The sequence below is a fragment of the Hakea prostrata genome, chromosome 2 (genome assembly GCF_041222555.1).
Source record: "Hakea prostrata isolate BN-2017 chromosome 2, UWA_Hpros_2, whole genome shotgun sequence".
In the NCBI taxonomy this organism is placed as follows: domain Eukaryota; kingdom Viridiplantae; phylum Streptophyta; class Magnoliopsida; order Proteales; family Proteaceae; genus Hakea; species Hakea prostrata.
In genome coordinates this window covers 74125031-74142075 of record NC_142601.1, presented here as the reverse complement: position 1 = coordinate 74142075, position 17045 = coordinate 74125031, and the positions used below count along the sequence as shown (strand labels likewise).

The 17045-nt window shown below is 38.7% G+C and overlaps 3 protein-coding genes across 6 annotated transcripts in view; all 3 read left to right on the top strand.

Moving 5' to 3' along the window:
* The first annotated feature begins 3420 nt into the window (after positions 1 to 3420).
* BAM3 (Leucine-rich receptor-like protein kinase family protein) lies at positions 3421 to 8410 on the top strand. Of its 2 annotated transcripts, XM_089146741.1 has the most exons (3): positions 3421 to 6310; positions 7128 to 7194; positions 7625 to 7710. In XM_089146741.1, the coding sequence occupies exons 1-2, from the start codon at positions 3601 to 3603 to the stop codon at positions 7151 to 7153; spliced, it is 2736 nt and encodes a 911-aa protein (XP_089002867.1). In that variant the 5' UTR covers positions 3421 to 3600; the 3' UTR covers positions 7154 to 7194; positions 7625 to 7710. The 2 variants fall into 2 exon arrangements, with proteins under 2 accessions (XP_089002867.1, XP_089002866.1); XM_089146740.1 differs by lacking the exon at positions 7128 to 7194 and having other exon boundaries at positions 3422 to 6310; positions 7625 to 8410.
* Positions 8411 to 8966: 556 nt separating this feature from the next.
* On the top strand, positions 8967 to 14843 carry LOC149026453 (nitrobindin heme-binding domain protein). The gene is made up of 4 exons (XM_089146739.1): positions 8967 to 9398; positions 9505 to 9645; positions 12980 to 13048; positions 14097 to 14843. The coding sequence occupies exons 1-4, from the start codon at positions 9231 to 9233 to the stop codon at positions 14214 to 14216; spliced, it is 498 nt and encodes a 165-aa protein (XP_089002865.1). The 5' UTR covers positions 8967 to 9230; the 3' UTR covers positions 14217 to 14843.
* A 1351-nt stretch (positions 14844 to 16194) lies between these two features.
* LOC149026452 (methionine aminopeptidase 2B-like) overlaps positions 16195 to 17045 on the top strand; it is a 30478-nt gene continuing 29627 nt past the window's right edge. Inside the window, exon 1 of one of the 3 annotated variants that reach the window (XM_089146735.1) lies at positions 16195 to 16414. The gene's annotated coding sequence lies outside the window, so the exon portion shown is untranslated. The other 2 variants (XM_089146736.1, XM_089146734.1) reach the window with 2 other exon arrangements.

Genomic DNA, 17045 nt, shown 5'->3' with positions numbered 1-17045 from the left:
TTCTCTTGAAAAAAAATAAAAGATGCATGTCACCCACAAATACTTTTTGACAATGTAAGATGTGCATGGCTTTGCAAATCAAATCCGATGATGATATCCATATCTTGAGGTGACTAATTCACCTGCCAATTAAATTGCAAATAATAAATCTTAGAAGATTACCTGTGAAAATTGTTCACTATCGATCAAAGGTTGTTCAGTTGGTAAAGTGACCAATGCCTCTTAGAGAAGTTAGGGTTCGATCGTCCCTCCCTGATGATACAAGTAATGGTCCCCGAACCCCTATTCCAAGCGATATCAGTCGGCCCCTATTCGAAGGAAGTCCATATATATAATTAAACAGTAGTTCATTTGAGTCATCACCATCGAAATATATTTAAAAACCAATCAATCTTATATAGAAGCGATTATCATGTACAATATCCTATATATATATGCATTAGATAACATATTTTAATGGCAATTTAAGCACTATCTATAATTACTTGGATCACTTTTTAAACTGATGCATGATTCGATCAAAGATACAGAGAGAGAGAGAGAGAGACGCGAGTCACATCATCTGATACAAATGCTGAAACTTGAGAATCCATTGCAGAGATCCGATTACGCCCACATCTTCCAAAACACTTTTGTCAACTTGCTAAGATCAGCAACGCAAACCTCAGGCATCCCATTGGCAGATTAATTGGCTTCTTCTTCCATGTAAAGGAATATAACAATTAACAACAGCGGCTTTTCCCTTGTCCCTCTCTCTCTCTCTCTCTCTCTCGATGTCTCGCAGCAGATAGAGTTTCTGATGAGTACGTTCTCTGCTCCACGGATCGAGTACAGACATGTACATGCAGTGATGGTCGTAACTCGTAAGGGTCGGACGAGTAGTACTCAGATATAGTAAACTTGTAGGTACTGGATGTAGAATATCAAGACAACAAATTAAACATTAGCTTTTCTATTTCTATTTCTATTTCTATTATTTTTATCTGTAAAAGTTATCATTTAATAGCGAAAGCTCCAATAGTACTACTACTGTTAAATGTTAATGCTCATCGATCGATCAAACACTGTATGTGGGTTCAGAAGTTTGACAAATTTTCAGTCTGAGATGCAAAACTTGTCTCGGTACTTTGCTCATTCCTTCTGTTTGGCATTTTTGAATTGTGACGACCATAATATATACATACATAATTAATGCCATTGACGTACAACCTCACACCACCGACCGCCACCGGTTCAAAGAAAAAGCCAATGGCACAGTAAAGATATGCAGACGTATTATCATCACCATCATAATGTCAAGCTAGCTAGCTGCAGGGGATGGAAACAGCTTAGATTTCCTACATGGGCTAAGAAGAAGAAGAAGAAGAAGAAGAAGAAGAAGAAGAAGAATGAAACTGTTTAAAGATGAATGGATACTACTTGATGGCAGCAGATAGCTAGCCCAGGCCAGGCCAGCAGTTAAAGATATTCCTACCTTGGGTCTCTACGGCCGGAAATCCCTTCCAATGTCTATTTTCTTCTTTAAAGGTTCTGGGGACGCGTAGGACCCATCTTTCTATGCCTTTAAACAACAACTCAATACCAAAAGCAGCTACACTTACTGTTTATTCCCAAACAAAACTAACTACCCTCGCACTCAACGTCTCTTTTTCTCATTCATTCAAAAAAATAAAAGACTTGATGCTCATCTCTTCTTTACACACACAGACACAAGAGAAAGAAAGAGAGAGAGAGAGTAAAGTGGTGGATAGCACAAACATGCTTTAAAATAAACCAATCAATATATATAGCTTTCCGTTTCTTTTTTTGTGTAGTGTTAAAGTAAAGAGACTAGCTGCTCCTCGAATATTACTTATTTCTATCCAAAGCAACATAAAGTGAGGATGTGATCCAAAAAAGCATTTACTTATTAAAGATGAAAACGGGAAGAGTTGGGATATCGACCTTGACCCAGTCCAATTCAAGTTTTGCAGAGAGAGAGAGAGAGAGATGTGTCATGCATGCATGCATGCATGCATTGTGTGTTGATGAAGATCGATCATTGGATCAGGTACTATATATGATATATCGATCGATCTGATGCTATACTGGGTCTTAATTTCTTTGGGAGAATTCATTAAGTTCAAAATCCTGAATCTTTTTTAAATTAATATTAATTGAGACAGTATAGAAAAGAATTCCAAACTTAATACGTAATTAACATGCATATATGTATCTTTTATTAAGTTGCCTGCTGGCACTTGGACTCTAAACCTAAATACAACAAATATATTAATGGCAGCACAAATTAACCATCAAGGATGGTATGATTGGAAACCTTTAATTTCCCTGGCCTAATCAAATAAAATCTTGCATTCAGCAGCACTTGTGTCTGTTTTGATGCAAGTAAGTAATGGTCCCTTTCACATATGAACTAGCTAGCTATAGCTGCTCTTTATTTATGTCAATCAAAACATTTTTTTTTTTTTTTTGGCAAGGTCAATCAAAACATTTACAAGCAATATCTATCTGTGGGGACAACAATTGACGCTGCTACCACCACCACCGCTGTTGAAGAAAAATAAAGTCAACGGGCCAGTGCATATATGTGGATAAGTGGATTAATCTCAAATTAAGAAACTTAATTACTAAAATGGATATGCACTACTACTGGTATATATATGCACATATTATATATAATATGTGCTCGTGGATTTTAATATATATTTCACCAAGTAATTAATACATAATAGGTCTTCACTGGGGTTCATCTCATCTCATCTCATCTCTCTTACACCACTGCATCTATTAAGCAACTTTTCTACTTGTCAAATTAATAATGGAATTCCATGTAAAGCCTCTTATTCAAGGCTTCAATTCCACGCATGGCTTTGCTTTTTCGCAACTGAATAAGAGCTCTGTTTGACAGAGTCATCAGGAATATTAATGTTGTCTATATAAACATGCATGTACATGAGGGAAGAAACTTCTTGAATCTTTCGTCACCTTTTGGAATTGATAATTGATATATCATATATAAAACTAGCTAATCACTTTGTTAAAGCTAGCAATTAATGTACTTAATTAATGATTTATATTACTAAGCTAATTAACTTCATTTTTTTTTCTTTCTTCTCCTAAACTTATCTAGCTAGCTATGTGGTTGACATTGGGTTACCACTGGGATTTCCCAAGTTATTTAAGTTTCAGATTCATTGAGAAATCATAGTCATGAAGAATTAAACTAGATGGGGGCCGGGGGTATATATGTAATTTACACCATAAAACAACTGTTTACTAAGCTTGCTTTGATCAACTCCTGGTGGCACCTCAACTTTATACAAAGAGTGCTTTTACTTTTCCTTTTGAAAGTAAAGATGAATACATAAAATGACAGGAACCCAAAAAATTAAAAAAAAAAAAATAAAGGAACGAAAAGGAAGTAGAACAACAAAGAACAAGTGGGAAGCTAGGAGAAGTACTGCAAAGAATTTAACTGGGAGAATCCCATATTAACAGCTAGCTAGCATAGCAGCCCATGACTCTTTAAGTTCCATATGATCTCTGTGTCTAGAGCTGCTCACATGAACTCCTAGAAATGCCTACTGCCTTGCTTCGACCATGACCAATTGTTGGGTTTTGTTGAGTCACAAAACTTTCATGGCCGTTCCTCTACTCCTGAGGTTTGTGCTCCTCTCTTGGTTCTATCTCTATCTCTTTCTCTCTTGCTTCTGTTCTGCCTCCGCACTTAACTTGTCTCTTCATAGGCAAGCTTCAATCTTGGTTTCACTTAAACAATCTTTCGATGCTTCCACTTCTCTAACTGACTGGAATGAAACGAACTACATGTACCTTTGTTCATGGACTGGTGTCCAATGCGACACCAAAGACAGTTTAGTAGTTTCACTTGATGTATCAAATTCTAATCTGTCAGGTGTCATCTCCCCTGTATTCACTGAGCTTCGAAGCCTATTGAACCTTTCAGTTGCAGGAAATAGTTTCTCTGGCACGTTTCCACCCGAAATTTATAAGTTGGCAGGACTTAGATTCCTCAACATATCCAACAATCAGTTCAATGGAAGTTTGAACTGGAATTTTTCTAGCTTGAAGGAGCTGGAAGTGTTTGATGCCTACAACAACAACTTCTTCGGATCTCTTCCTCTGGGTGTTGTGGAGCTTCCCAAACTTAAGCACTTGGATCTTGGCGGGAATTACTTCTCTGGGGATATCCCTGTGAGCTATGGAAATTTTGAGGAGCTCACTTATCTTTCACTTGCAGGGAACAACTTAGGCGGTTTTATACCAGGTCAGCTTGGAAACCTCACTACTCTCGAGCGGCTCTATTTGGGTTACTACAACGACTTTCAAGGTGGAATCCCACCTGAGCTTGGTAAGCTTGTAAATCTGGTTCATCTAGACCTTTCGAGCTGTGGCTTGGATGGTTCGATCCCTCCTGAATTGGGCAATGCCAACAAGCTGGACACTCTCTTCTTACAAACGAATCAGCTCACTGGTTCAATTCCACCAGAATTTGGCAACATGAGTAGCTTGAAATTTCTTGATCTTTCGAACAATCGACTCAAAGGTGAGATCCCAGTTGAGTTTCTACAGCTGAGGGAGCTTACTTTGTTGCATCTATTCATCAATAAGCTCCATGGGCAGATTCCACATCTCATTGCAGAGCTACCAAAGTTGCAAGTACTGAAGCTCTGGCAGAACAACTTTACAGGGACCATTCCTCCAGAGCTTGGACAGAATGGAAGACTGATGGAGCTTGATCTTTCCTCTAACAAGCTCACTGGTTCAGTCCCTAGCTCTCTCTGCTACGGAGGCCAGCTGAAAATCTTGATTTTGCTCAACAATTTTCTGTTTGGGCCTCTACCCCATGAGCTTGGAGAGTGTGTGACACTCTCTAGAGTTCGCCTGGGCCAGAATTATTTGAGTGGTGCCATTCCAGATGGGTTTCTTTACTTGCCAGAGCTATCACTTGTGGAGATGCAGAACAACTATCTGTCTGGAAGGTTTCAAGACGACCCGAGCAAGTTGCCTTCAAAGCTTGGCCAATTGAATCTCGAAAACAATCACCTCTCCGGGTCACTACCAAAATCCATCGGAAACTTCTCGAGTCTGCAGATTCTTTCACTCGGTGGAAATCATTTCACAGGGGACATCCCATCTGAATTGGGCCAGTTGAAGCATTTACTGAAGCTAGATGTGAGTATAAACAATCTCTCCGGCAGAATCCCCTCTGGGATTGGTAACTGTCTGTCACTGACTTATTTAGATTTGAGCCAGAACCAATTGTCAGGACCAATTCCAGTTGAGATTACTCAAGTTCACATACTCAATTATCTCAATGTCTCCTGGAACCACCTAAACCAGAGCCTTCCAAAGGAAATCGGAGCAATGAAGAGCCTGACCTCGGCAGACTTCTCACACAATGATTTCTCTGGTTGGATTCCTGCAACAGGACAGTTTGCGTTCTTTAACTCCACTTCCTTTATAGGAAATCCTCAGCTCTGTGGATCCACCTTGAAGGACGACGACACATGCAACTATGCAAATAGTTTACCATTTGATCAGTCTAACCATGATGATCAGCACAACAACAACAACAACAACAAATCTCAAGTCCCAAGCAAATTCAAACTTATTGTTGCAGTGGGCCTAATGGCCTGTTCGTTGGTTTTCGTGGCCTCGGCAATCATCATCAAGGCCCGATCAGTAAGGAGGAGGAATTCTTCCAAGTCATGGAAGCTGACAGCATTCCAGAAGCTGGAATTTGGCATTGAAGATATTCTAGAATGCTTGAAGGATGACAACATTATAGGGAGAGGAGGAGCTGGCATTGTCTATAGCGGAATAATGCCAAATGGAGAACAAGTAGCAGTTAAAAAACTAATGGGGATAAGCAATAAGGAGTCATCCCATGACAATGGGTTCACAGCAGAGATAAAGACCCTGGGGAAGATAAGACATCGGAATATCGTGCGGCTTCTGGCATTCTGTTCGAATAAGGAAACCAATTTGCTTGTGTACGAGTACATGCCGAATGGAAGCTTGGGAGAAGTAGTACATGGGAAGAGAGGAGGGTATCTTAAGTGGAATACTAGACTGAAAATTGCCATGGAAGCTGGCAAAGGTTTATGTTACTTACACCATGACTGCTCTCCACTGATAGTTCACAGGGATGTGAAATCAAATAACATCTTGCTTGATGCTGAATTCGAAGCCCACGTAGCAGATTTTGGTCTGGCCAAATTCTTGCAGGATACTGGGGCTTCAGAATGTATGTCAGCGATAGCCGGTTCCTATGGCTACATTGCACCAGGTACATGCATCTTCCTCTATATCTATATTGTGCATGCAATCTATTTATGACCAGCTGCTACAAGCATTTTATTTTATTTTCTTCTTCAGATCACATTAATTCATTCGAACAATGTACAATGGGGTTTCCCGTTTCCCGCTTCCCGCTTCCTTCTTGATTGATATATATATATATATATATATATATATATATATATATATATATATATATATATATATATATAATATATATATATATAGGGCTAGCTTAATGTTAATCAGGATCAGGGCTTCTTTCATATTGTTTACTGACATATAATTTGATAACAGCAACATATGATATAATATTGGGAAACCGGCCAGCCAGGTCTATATATGGCCTCCCCGGAATAGAGGCTGGTGATCAGATCAGGAATTGGTATGTGTGTCATTTAATTAGGATCAGACCTCTGCATCCTCAAAACTTTTTGAGTCCTTTAATGAGGTTAATTGCATGCATCATTAATTCTCTCTCTCAAATCTGATACTGGGTGCTGGGAGCCTTAGTTGTCGATTTAGAATTCAGTGCTGGTCTCCTTTTTGGGTGTGAAACCGAAAAAAGAGAGAAAATTTCAGTAAAAAATAGGAACATTGCATTGCATGTATCGCATGTATCGGAAGGAAGCCTGAAGCCTGAAGCCTGCAGGACGGAGCAAAGTAGCTAGTTTTAGCAGTAGAGTCATGTGTGGAGTCTCCGGCTCCGGCTCCGGCTCCGGCTCCAAATAGAACAAAGCCTGCTGCTGCTGCTGCCGAGGCTCGGCTCTCTTTGATTTGCTCTTTTTCTTTCTTGTTGCTGCCAGACCACACAAGACTCTCAGTGGACTGAGCTTTGCTTGTCTTGGAAACCACGAACCTCATGTATAACAGGTAGCTTTTTGACCGACATCCACAATTCTAACTTCAAATTTTGAGTAGAAAAAGTAAAAAGAGGTCGGCTAGGCTAGGCTAGGCCAGGCCCTAGGGGACAACAGATGATGTAGATTCCAAATCAGTTCCCTTGAGAACAGTGATTGGGATTTAGTTAGGCTTTAGTTTTGCTCTATGCCTAAGAAAGAGGACTGACTACCCGTTTAATTGCCTAGAAAAAAGTGATTCGTCAATTCCGAACACCATGGTCCATGCCCACGGCCCACCCACCATTGAATGGCAGGGAAAAGACCACTCTGCCCATCTAGCTAATTAGTCGATTGATTACTTGTTAATTCATTGGAAGAAAATGCTAGTTTAAAGTTTTGGTTTCTACGTACTAAACCTTTTGTCCTGTCTGGCCCTGATTCTCTGGTTAACTACTTGACAGAGTACGCATACACACTAAAGGTCGACGAGAAGAGTGACGTGTACAGCTACGGGGTAGTGCTGTTGGAGCTGATAACAGGTCGACGGCCAGTTGGTGATTTCGGAGAAGAAGGATTAGACATCGTTCAGTGGGTGAGGATAAAAACTAATTCAAACAAAGAAGAGGTAGCCAAGATCTTAGATCAGAGGCTAAGCAATGTTCCCCTAGACGAAGCCATGCAAGTATTTTTTGTGGCAATGTTGTGCGTGCAGGAGTATAGTGTGGAAAGGCCTACCATGAGAGAAGTGGTTCAGATGCTGGCACAAGCCAAGCAACCAAACACATTTCAACCACACTTACCTACTATATATTAAGGGCACAAAGCTGTATCCTGTAATGTATTATTTATTTAATACCATAGTCTCTGGTCTGTGTGGGTTGGCCCTTTGAGGGTGTTCTGGTCTTTTGTGCTAAAAATTGCCACGGGACAACAAGGGTGTAATTTTCTATTTTTAGGTTTACTGGATAAATTCTAGTGGACAGAATGATCCAATGATATGAGTCATGAGTGGGTTCTAGTTTGTAGTCTGCCATTACTGTTTTCACAGTGTACCTTCTCTCCTGATCCTGCTATTGACGTGACCATTTGAAAATGAAAAAAAAAAAAAAAGAGCTCCAGGCTCCAGCTTCATCACTCATCAGCGCTGTTGGAATCAACATGCAAGTGACGAATCCCTTTTTGGGAGGCTGGGAGTGGATTTGGTTTTGGCTCTTTTAGTAAGGCAAGTGTGGTCCCTTTTTTCTTTTTTTTTTTTTTTTACCCAAAAATTATTGAATTTTTTTTGCTCCACTTCAACTCTTGTTCCTTTCCTTTAGTGAAAATATATCATAAATTGTTTACCAAAAATAAAAAAAAAAAAAAAATAGATAAATATATCATAAATTGAACTTAATTTTCTTCTCTTTTCTCTTTTCTTCCATCAGTCGGTGTGGGCCGTAAATTGGTGGTGATCGGTCGATGGAAAGAATTTGATGATGAGGAGAGGGCATTTCTATTCAGGGGTATTTGTGTCTTCTTAAAAAATATGATAATTTACAATCAATATTTAACTGTCATTTTTAATAATATTTAAATATAATTTTTAAATGTAGGGTTTGACTGATAAATTAAATACCTCAAAGGTGATCTTAATTTTAAAGAATACCTGGGGAGTTGATGTTAGAAATTTTCAAATCCAAAAAGCCATAGTAGTATTTTTGTCATAAAACTTATTAAATTGACGATTTCGTTAACCAAGTGTCTGAGAGACTGAGAGTGCCCTTATCTGATTATTTATCGCAACCAAGAGGAAGCCAAATATAAAACCAAAAAAAGCAAAAAACAAAAACAAAAAATTAGAATCAAAAAGTGAATTTAACCAAAGCTCAGGCAACCGAGTTTTAAAATATTGATTCTCCTCCCGCCGGCCGCCAGTAGAATTCAGCGATTATATTCAACGGTCCATCCAAAGACTGAGTCTCAAACCCTCAGGAAACTCAAAGATCCAGAATGGGAATGAAAACTTGAAACTTGAAAGGAGAGAAACGCTTGCTTCTATCTCAGAGACACGCGGAGCTGGAGAGGGAGATGGAGAGTAGTAATGCCGTAGGAGGTGCAGCAGTACCACCTGTGCATCCAGTGATTGCGCCACTGTCATTCTTGCTGGGGAGATGGAAGGGAGAGGGCCAAGGGGGCTTCCCCACCATCGATTCTTTCAACTATGGTGAAGAACTCTGTTTCTCCCACACTGGAAAGGTACTTCTAAAATCCCACTTTTCAAATTCTGGATCATTTGACTTTGAGACAACAGAAGAACCCGAATTGCATTTAATACTATTCCGTATGCTGTTGGCGTGAGAAGCCGGTTATAGGGTATACACAGAAGACCTGGAAATTGCCCTCTGGAGAGCCGATGCACGCAGAGAGTGGTTACTGGCGTCCGAAACCTAACGGATCCATTGAAGTTGTAATTGCTCAAAGCACCGGTATCGTCGAAGTTCAGGTACTTCGATTCATTTTCGTCACCTCGATATCAAAAAATTTTAACTTGTAAATAATCGGATCATTGGTATTCCCAAAAGGACCGAGTATATAGCTATAGTTGCCTTTACGCACGCTTTTTTCAAATACGTACGTCTTTCTTCTGATTAGCAACATCTATTGGATATGGAAAGTGGAAACAAACCTGTGGAAGGAACCTATTTCATTGATTTAGATTCTTTTGGGAACTGTAACTTGTATATATATCGCCCCAGTCCCCGGGAGATTTGAATTCTTGACCTTTTACTTATAAGGTGTTGGTCTTTGCCCAAGTGAACCAACCCCTTGGGGTTTCTTTAGTCTAATTGCCTTAATGAACAACATGGACCCTATAGAGGTCAGGGCATGTAGCCGCCCATAAAGTTGGGATAATGTAATGGTTGTTGTAATTAACATACAGGCCTTGACCGTGTAATGTAACTTAGTTCTGGAACTTCCTGTCAAGAAGCCATTGACAACGTTAAGAAGGATGGCGACCTCTCTACCCATATTAATAGTGGAGATTGTGCCACATTTTTTTTGTTATCTCATTATCTACTTTGAGGATTATGTGATTAAGGCATAGGCATGGTTAAGATCAGCTTAAAACAGAAAGAGATGAGAAGAAACAAGGAGTGATTGTAACTGAAAAGTACAATTTAGGTTTCAGTTCGAGAACTATGAACAAAATGACTAGTTGGACATTGAGCATTGTGCAGTACCAAACACGAGATAGATCTTCCAAAGAACAAGGCTTTTTTCGAATAAGCCAATTCATTTGGGACCCTGCAGATCCATTCTTTTTTCAGAACTCACGTATTTAGAGAAAAAGATTTGGACTAATTGATTTAGCGGAGATAACTAGAGGTATATGTACAATTTCTGTGATAAAACATATATAATTGGTTAGCAGTAAAATCTTAAGGAAAACTATATATTCAGTTCTGTTCTGAAAGCAGTCCATCTTCTATAGACAATAGGAGTCACCTACCAGTGTAAACCTTTCCTTAGCCTAATTCAATTTAGAAAGAAATTGCAGTCCTTGGTTGCTGAAGGAGTAATGTAGCTCGAAATATGTAGGTTTATGACTTGAATCAGTAAAAATATAGAACATGAAGGGGGTTAAAAATTAGGATTAGAATCACGTATGGGAGCAAATAAAATAGAATGAAATTTATAACATGGATACAATATAATCATCAGATTTTGGATTTTGGTGCTTCGGCATGCTAGACGACTAGTCACTTTGGACATCTAGTCACCTAGTTGAAGCCCTTGGAACCCTTGGAACCATGTCTCTAAGAGAATTTCATCTAGTAATTTTTCTTGTCATGTTCAGGGAAGTTCTCTTTAAAGAAAAAGACAGATGCATTGTCATTGAATAGAGAAAACTAGCATTGAAATATTTGAAGTTAAGTGCTAGGTTTCAGGTCATCTACAGTGAAGTGCTTTAGGATATATCAAGGGGTGAAAACTTCTGGCAAATTGTGCCAGGTTTGAATATATTCTTGATTGATAGGGTATGTGTGGAATGTAACGTTGAGATGATAGGAGGCTAGGGTCTGTGGGAAAGAGAACTGCAAAATATGTACAAGATATTAAAAGAAATAATTGATCAGAAGTATCACTTTCTAGATTAGATCTAATAGCCTTTAATATGATATAAAGTTCAAGAAAGTTTCGAATCTCCATAATGTTTGAGAAAATCCTTAGACACTGCAGATCAATGAGGGATGGGGGGGAGACCGGAAAGGTGTTGACTTTTGAACATATCTGAAAGATGGAAGATCTCTGGTTTAGTCGTTTGTCAAATCTAGTAGCCCATTTTAATATATGGCCGAACGTGCATATTTGCTTCTCCCTTGTTGCTTAAGGAACCAAAATTCTTAAAATGACAATTGACCCTTTAAAACAATCTTCGAAGCATTGTCTTACACATGGTGAAATTTGGAATAATCCTGAAAATTAACCCATGACAAAGTCATGAGGTGTCCAACATTTATACAAATTTTGAATGCTACCCAAAATGTGGCAGATAGAGCTTAAACTTTTGTGTATGTTTCTTCCATGTCTAGTTGTCAAACTTTCAGTTAAATCTGAGATCAGCAAATATCAAAATAGTGCTAACCATTGAAGAAGCTTCAGTAAGCATCCTACACAAGGTGAGGCATGTTGTTGTGATGCTACTTTGTATTTGACACGTTGCCAATCAGACGTTTCTTTATCTATCCAGGATTCACGACAATCATATAATCCCTAAACATGGCAGAAATAGCTTAGGGATCCAGAGTGCATTCCGGCACTAATAGTGTCAGTTCCCCCACTAGTTCTTAAGAAAAAAAATTTGAAAAAAAGAAAGAGCAAAACACTATTGATGAATTCAGGTAGTCAAATTAATTAGTGGTGAATTAAATTGACAGACAAACATTAAAGGAAAAGGCTGACATGAATTTGGACTGTGATGATTCATCAGCGAACCTTAAATTAATTTATTACCTTTAGTATACTCCCCAGTTCCTTATAACACTGCACAATTAAGTTGAAAAGGGACTTAAATACTTGGTAGTGTAGCATTGGTAGGTAGAGTCTATAAAGCAACTTCTGTTAGATTTTCTATAGACGTATTTTAATTGCTTTTATGTGATGAAATTACAGAGAGACAGGAGGGGAAAATTTTATTGGCATGCCCCTTCTCCTTCCATGCTTAGAAGGCCTTCTCTTGGCGTGCCCCTTCTCCTATGTTTGGAAAGGGCTTCTCACTAAGTGTTGGCTTCAGAGGAGAAGGAATTCGCCCTTTGATAGATAATGGAATTGGGTGGATATGTTCGTGCGCCTGTAATTACAGTTATGACAGAACAGATAAGCATGCCTTTGGTCCATCAGTTACCAGTCATCTACTTATAGTGTAACCAGAAGATGAACCTCCAATCCAGATCGTTTCAACAGATTTGGGACATTTTTGCCTTTGTCAGAAGCAAATTTTCTGTGCTCTACTCCTGGGAAATAGGCTTATAGTTGATTCCTGTGGTCTCCCCTTAATCTGTATCTGCCCCATGCCCTCCAAGCTGAGGGCAAGACTTAGCTTCGTGTGGGTTTCTTCATTTTCACCATCTTCTTGGAGAGTCCTGTATTTTACTCTCTTTTAGTAATGTATTTTTATTCACCCGAAGAAAGTAGGACCGTCAGTTCATAAAATGTACTGCTTTCTCTTTAAAATTATAATAAATGGTCAGTACATTTTGCATGAATTGTAAAACCTGACGGAATCAATGATTGAGCCCTTGTCATAATCAGTCTGTGTTGTTTCTCTTTTGCAGAAAGGCACATATGATGCTGAAAATAAAATTGTGAAGCTCCAAAGTGAACTTGTGGGTAATGCATCAAAGGTAATTTACATTTGGCATTGGATGTACGGGGCATGCTTTGTTCTCATTGCTTTAGTAATGCTTTGGGTGCCTCATATCAGCAGGTTGATGGTACTTAATTTATATGTAGTAAAAGGTTCATGTGGTATGTTGATTTATTGCAGCATCATAAACCCAAGTGTCAATGGTCCATGCATGCCAATTAGTTAGGTGAATTTGCTGCATGTTGTTTGGTTTGTCTTGACTTTCTGGTGTTGGTTCTCCAATGCAGTGCATTATTTCAATGCTTGCAATGTTAATACGTGCAATTCATGTTAGGTAGTAAATTAATAAGCCTTGGAGCTGCTTTACGTCCTCCTCCTTCTTATTCCTCAAGTACCTGTCCCTAACTTCCACATCGTTATGGGCAGTTTCAATGTACCATACCTCTCCAATTCATTCTGTTGCTACTTGATAGTGCCTCAATCATAGTTGATTGTTACTCAATTTTTAGCAATTCCTGTCTTGGGGGTGATTATTAATGCCGTTGCTGATTCTTTTGCATTTTGTTCGTCTTCCAAGAATTGGGAGATTCTTTGTAAAAGTCTGTGTTTGGTTTCTTCACCTGGAAGATAAATTGAGGGAACAATGGGAGGTGTGAGTTGCAAAAGGGAAGAGTTTGACCGGTTGAGTCGATAGTTATTATATTCCTTGCTCCAAAACAGTACTAATAGCTTACCTTCTCTTCTTCCCCCCCCCCCCCAAAAAAAAAAAAAAATTCAAACCATTATTTAATGCTCTAGAAAGGCTGTTGTCGTCTTCATGGCAGAGGTAGATTCTCTTGGTGAATAGACCTCATAGTGTTTGTTAATCGGTGGAACCCTTGTGATGGTAAGTTTGAACTTCTTGTTGTATAATAATAATAGTAGCCTCACAATTACTCTCATCAATAATTCTTATAAAGCTAATTGTTGCTGCCTATTTGTCAGTGCATATGGACTATAAATCAATTAATGTTAATATGAATCAGTAGTGATTGGTGAATACTGAGACTGACCGTCCTCCTTTTTCTCTGTTTTTTTCCGGGCAGGTGAGAGATATCACTCGAGTTTTTGAGGTGGCTGAGAATAAATTATCTTATGTAGTTCAGATGGCTACCAATTTGAATGACCTTCAGCCGCATCTGAAAGCCCTGCTGAAGAAAATCTGATACGAGATATATCCAAAGTGGAAAATGGCAACTTGATTCAGCAGTAATAATAAACCCCAAAATAAGGGCTTCTCAGGACTTTAATTTTTGCCCTGGTAGATATTTTCTGTACTATGAAAATCCTTGTAGTTGATTATGTGATGAAAATTATCATAAAATAAATCAGTGTCTATATTTGGGACATTATGTAATGGGACATACCACATACATAATGTTAATAGTGGGGCAGTGCTGCCCTTGTTGCCCCCAGACCCCCACCCAGGCACCCACCCATGCTTCTGATCTTCCTTTGAACCTTATGGTCCGGAAGTTGTGGAAGAATAACTTGGGTGAGAATGAAGACAATGAACATACACTGAGCAAGCTCGATAACCAGTTTTTTATGGTCAGCAGTACACAGCTTGAACTCAAAGATCAGACTGATTCGATGTAGTCGGTATGAATAAGCTGATCAACTCCTAACTGCTCTTATTATATACAATCCTTTTCCTTTTTATGTTTTCTTATACCTGGGGATGCTAACATGTTGGTAAAATCCTAGTTTGACTTGCACAGTTAACACGGCGGTTTGGTTGAATTTTACTGCCTCTCACGCATCTATGAAAAAGATCAATGGTGGATATTCAAAATATGAATTCCTAATAAAGGCTAACAGGCTACATTTTAGGGTTTTCAAAAAGGTGGTAAATGAGATTAGAAAATTCACTCATACGTGTTTGCAGGCAAATCCATTCAGGAAAATATCCAAGCTGAATCTGACAATGACAAAATGAAGAACAATCTTTTCCGTCAATACAGGGTTGGTAGAGTGATAAGATCCATATTTCTAAGTGGAGATGTCATGGATTCGATTCTTGCGGACGACAAGTATCCCTTGAGAATGTAATCAAGGTGCGCGCAAGCTGAACCGGATGAACCTCAGATACCCAAACAAGAAAAAAAAAAAAAAAAAATAACAATCCTTCCCAACCTTAGAAAGCCAAAACGTGTATAAATGGTAAAATTGACAATATACCGTCAATTTTTTGTAAATGTCGTTTCATAAGGGTTTTTTGGTTTGATGAGTGACCCCACCCTTCAATAGTACATAACCTCATATTTTAAAACCCTAAAAACTAAAATTCTCTTACCCAGATGACTGATGATTGGTTGATATGTTATGAGTAATGTATTAATTGTCTTATTATTAGTTATTACTTAGTATACTATCACGCATAATGGTGGATGTGTACATATAATGTCTTATATTTTGTAGAATATTAAGGTCATGAAAAACTATTATGAATGTCGACCTACCGGTAAAACTCATTATGGGAGAGTGTTTATGTATATATTTCAATACAAGTTTTAGAACCTACCAAAAGTCATTTTACATAACGACATGTCAAATGTATTTTTAGTACGACCTCCTTTACTAAAAATGAATTTCTGCATTGATTTTTTTAGAATATATAAAAAATAGAGAATTAAAACCATGCCAAAGAGAGCTTAAATAGAGACGGGACATGATAGTTATAGAAATCCAAATACTGTAATGTCGCTTGCTCTTATTATTATAATCATTGTTGGAATGTCCCTATAATTGATTTTCCTAGATACCACTGGGTTGGGTTGGGTAGGTGGGTTACTGTTACCGATTCGATTTTGGATCCATTTACATATTGGTATGGTGGTGGGCCAGTGGGGCTTGCAAGACAAGGCAGGTCCATACATATCTGAATTTTGTTTTGCCCATGCAGTTTCCCAATTTTCTCAACGCATGCATCTATAAATACATACGTATAAAAAGAAGCCACTGATTCTAAATTCCGAAAAGCCACACAATTTTTGTTGTTTTGGGTAAAATAAAGCCATACAGAGGAATAGGATACGTACCTTTTGTATTGTTTGAAAAAGTAAATTTAGTTATCGATGCGTATCAATTCACATTTGTACGATACACATTAATATATATCGATACGTAACGAACTAGCTTCTAAACAGGGGAGAGCAAGCTGCAAGCATCGATACACTTCGATACGTTACGATTCAGCTTCAAAAGAAAAGGGAGGGGGTGGTCAAGGGAACAAGGGTTTCTTGGCAGAGACGGAACCATCTCTGCCGATCTCTCTCAAGTCTCAACCTCTATCGCTACGAGTTACAGAGTCGTGGCCTCCTCGTCCTCTTCAGCTGGTGTTGCGGTGACTTCTCCTACAGTAGTAAGTAGTAGCCTCCTCCTCCTGTTCTTATTCTTCGCTCGGCTCCCTCTGCAACCCCTAGTCGCCCTGTTAGGCTGCGACAGTTATATTCAGCGTTCAGAAGCCTATTTCAGGGTTTCATTCTAGAGATATTCAGGTGAAACTTGAAATCGCACTCATATATCTATGCATTATTAGTGATAATAATTGAGTCTTGTCACTCTGGTTGTAATGTTTTGTTGTCCATTTGGTGGGTTGCGGTCTCAAATGTGATTAGGAATTAGGATGCCATGGCTTCCATGGTAAGTAATACGGTTAGGTGGTTAGGTATTGGTCCACTTCTTTTTTATTATACAGGGGCAAGTTCTTGTCTCTAAGCATTTGTGCAGGCTTTAATATTACTTACAGGAATCTGTGGGATCAACCCGAATCCCTGCTTTTAATGTTTATCTATTTTTGAGTCTTATTGTGATTCTTTTTCCCGGTTTCAGTCCATCAATTGGTATAGTAAATTTCCCGGTTTTTGAAAACCAATAGCAAGGGATATTTGATTGTAATACACCAGTAAAGAAGCCAACTTCGGGCTAAAAGCCTAAAACCAATCGGACCATTAGTTGAAAGGTTTATCTTTATCCATGTATAGGGTGGTGTG